Raw genomic sequence first — 2,748 nt, 5'->3', positions numbered from 1 at the left:
TATAATTGACTTTCCCTATCCCCAGATTTTCAGGCCTTGTGCCTATATTAGAAAGGATTTTCCATTGTTCTTCAGGTGGGGAGTAGTCAAAATCCTTAGTCCATCAGATAAAATGCTTCGCAGCATTTTGTCTCTCCCTTTGCACACCTCATTGAGGTCTGCTTTGTCTTTCACTGTTTTGGGGTTCTTAAAATGAAGCGCTACCAGAGATTAGGCCAAAAATTTGAAACACATAAAAGAAATGTAGTAAAACGTCTACTTTTTATAGAAATATTCTCTATATTCTATATTTGTTCTCTTTTTATTTCAGAATGTAGATGATGTTGCCATAAAAGAATTATTTGCCTGAGATCCATCAATATTTATTAACTTGTTAGGACAGAAAAACTCTATGGAAAACATTACCATAAAAAAATAGAGATTAATAGCTGAATTTCCTGTCTTTTCTGTTTGGAATGTGTAGAAGATGAATTTATATTCTAATTAAAATTGGATTACAAAGGAGTTCGCTGCATCTTCAAATATTAATCAAGATCACAGTTGATGGAAATATAGCAGAACAAAAAGAAAAACATCTATATTGTGGAAAGAGATAAAGATTGATGGAAAACGAAATGTGTGAAAACAAAGCCCAATATAATACACAGAGGCAAAGGATGAATTTCCCCAATGATATTAAGATGGAAAAGAGGAAAATATCATATCGGTGTGATATTTGTAACAAGTCATTCTATTATAAATGTAACTTTACAACTCACAGACGTATTCATACAGGAGAGATGCCATATGACTGTGATGTGTGTGGGGAATCCTTCTTTCAAAGAAGTGAGTTAACTGCACACAAACATATTCATACAGGAGAGAAGCCACATCACTGTGATCTCTGTGGCAAATCGTTCTTTCGAAATAGTGAGTTAACTAAACACAGACGTATTCACACGGGAGAGAAGCCATATCACTGTGATGTCTGTGGTAAATCATTCTCTTGGGTAAGTAGCTTAACTAACCATAAACGTACTCATACAGGAGAAAAGCCATATGACTGTGATATCTGTGGTAAATCCTTCTTTCTAAGTAGTAACTTAACTTACCATAAACATATTCATACAGGAGAGAAGCCATATGACTGTCGTATCTGTGGTAGATCATTCTTTCAAAGTAGTGAATTAACTGTACACAGACGTAGTCATACAGGAGAGAAGCCATATCACTGTGATATCTGTGGTAAATCATTCTCTCAAAGTAGTAGCTTAACTTACCATAAATATATTCATACAGGAGAGAAGCCATATGATTGTGATGTCTGTGGTAAATCATACTCTATAAGTGGTCACTTGACTGCACATAAACGTATTCATACAGGAGAGAAGCCATATGACTGTGATATCTGTGGTAAATCATTCTCTGTAAGTAGTCACTTGACTATACATAAACGTATTCATACAGGAGAGAAGCCATATCACTGTGATGTCTGTGGTAAATCATTCTCTGTAAGTAGTCACTTAACTGACCATAAACGTACTCATACAGGAGAAAAGCCATATGACTGTGATATCTGTGGTAAATCATTCTCTGGAAGCAGTGCTTTGACTAAACACAGACGCATTCATACAGGAGAGAAACCATACCATTGTGATATCTGCGGTAAATCATTCTCTCAAAGTGGTAACTTAACTTGCCATAAACGTATTCATACAGGAGAGAAGCCATATGACTGTCGTATCTGTGGTAAATCATTCTTTCAAAGTAGTGAATTAACTGTACACAGACGTATTCATACAGGAGAGAAGCCATATCACTGTGATATCTGTGGTAAATCATACTCTGTAAGTAGTAACTTAACTTACCATAAACAGATTCATACAAGAGAGAAGCCATATGGCTGTCGCATCTGTGGTAAATCGTTCTTTCGAAGTCGTAATTTAACTATACACAGACGTATTCATACAGGAGAGAAGCCATATCACTGTGATATCTGTGGTAAATCATTCTCGCAAAGTGGTAGCTTAACTTACCATAAACGTATTCATACAGGAGAGAAGCCATATGACTGTGATATCTGTGATAAATCATTCTTTCGAAGTAGTGACTTAACTATACACAGACGTGTTCATACTGGAGAAAAGCCATATGAATGTGATATCTGTGGTAAATCCTTCTTTCTAAGTAGTAACTTAACTTACCATAAATATATTCATACAGGAGAGAAGCCATATGACTGTCGTATCTGTGGTAAATCATACTCTGGAAGTAGTAACTTAACTTACCATAAACGTACTCATACTGGAGAGAAGCCATATGACTGTGATATCTGTGGTAAATCATTCCCTGTAAGTAGTCACTTGACTAGACATAAACGTATTCATACAGGAGAGAAGACATGACTGTGATATGTAGTAAATCATTTTCATTATAAGTAGTGAGTTAACTGTACACAGATGTCTTCATACAGGAGAGAAGCCGCATCACTGTGATATCTGTCGTAAGTCATTCTCTGAAAGTAGTCAATTGACGAAGCACAGACGTGTTCATATAGGAGAGAAACCACATCAATGTGATGTGTGTGGTAAATCATTTGCTGAGAGACATATCAGTGTTCATAAGGACGTGTGATCCTGTATCGTAATTCAGCTTGTATGCCAATAAAATCTAATAACTGGTTCAACTGAACGTTTGTTGATCCAATTACTTTTTTTTTTCTTTTGCTTGTTGGTCCTCATTATCACTTAACTTCTGTTTTCCATGCTA

At 35.7% G+C, this 2,748-nt stretch overlaps 3 protein-coding genes across 4 annotated transcripts in view; 2 read left to right on the top strand and 1 right to left on the bottom strand.

Annotated features, from left to right (window-relative positions):
- LOC128250461 (zinc finger protein 271-like) overlaps positions 1 to 2,748 on the bottom strand; it is a 76,445-nt gene that overhangs the window by 10,845 nt on the left and 62,852 nt on the right. The gene's annotated exons all lie outside the window — the stretch shown is intronic.
- On the top strand, positions 9 to 2,700 carry LOC128246985 (zinc finger protein 271-like). Its single transcript, XM_052975530.1, has one exon. It carries the CDS (start codon positions 603 to 605, stop codon positions 2,382 to 2,384), a length of 1,782 nt encoding a protein of 593 aa, XP_052831490.1. The 5' UTR covers positions 9 to 602; the 3' UTR covers positions 2,385 to 2,700.
- LOC106884122 (zinc finger protein 271) overlaps positions 858 to 2,748 on the top strand; it is a 12,013-nt gene continuing 10,122 nt past the window's right edge. For both annotated transcript variants that reach the window (XM_052975532.1, XM_052975531.1), the window contains exon 1: positions 858 to 989. The gene's annotated coding sequence lies outside the window, so the exon portion shown is untranslated. The remainder of the gene's footprint in view (positions 990 to 2,748) is intronic.

Source organism: Octopus bimaculoides, chromosome 21 (genome assembly GCF_001194135.2).
Source record: "Octopus bimaculoides isolate UCB-OBI-ISO-001 chromosome 21, ASM119413v2, whole genome shotgun sequence".
NCBI lineage: Eukaryota > Metazoa > Mollusca > Cephalopoda > Octopoda > Octopodidae > Octopus > Octopus bimaculoides.
This window is presented reverse-complemented; position numbering and strand designations above follow the sequence as displayed.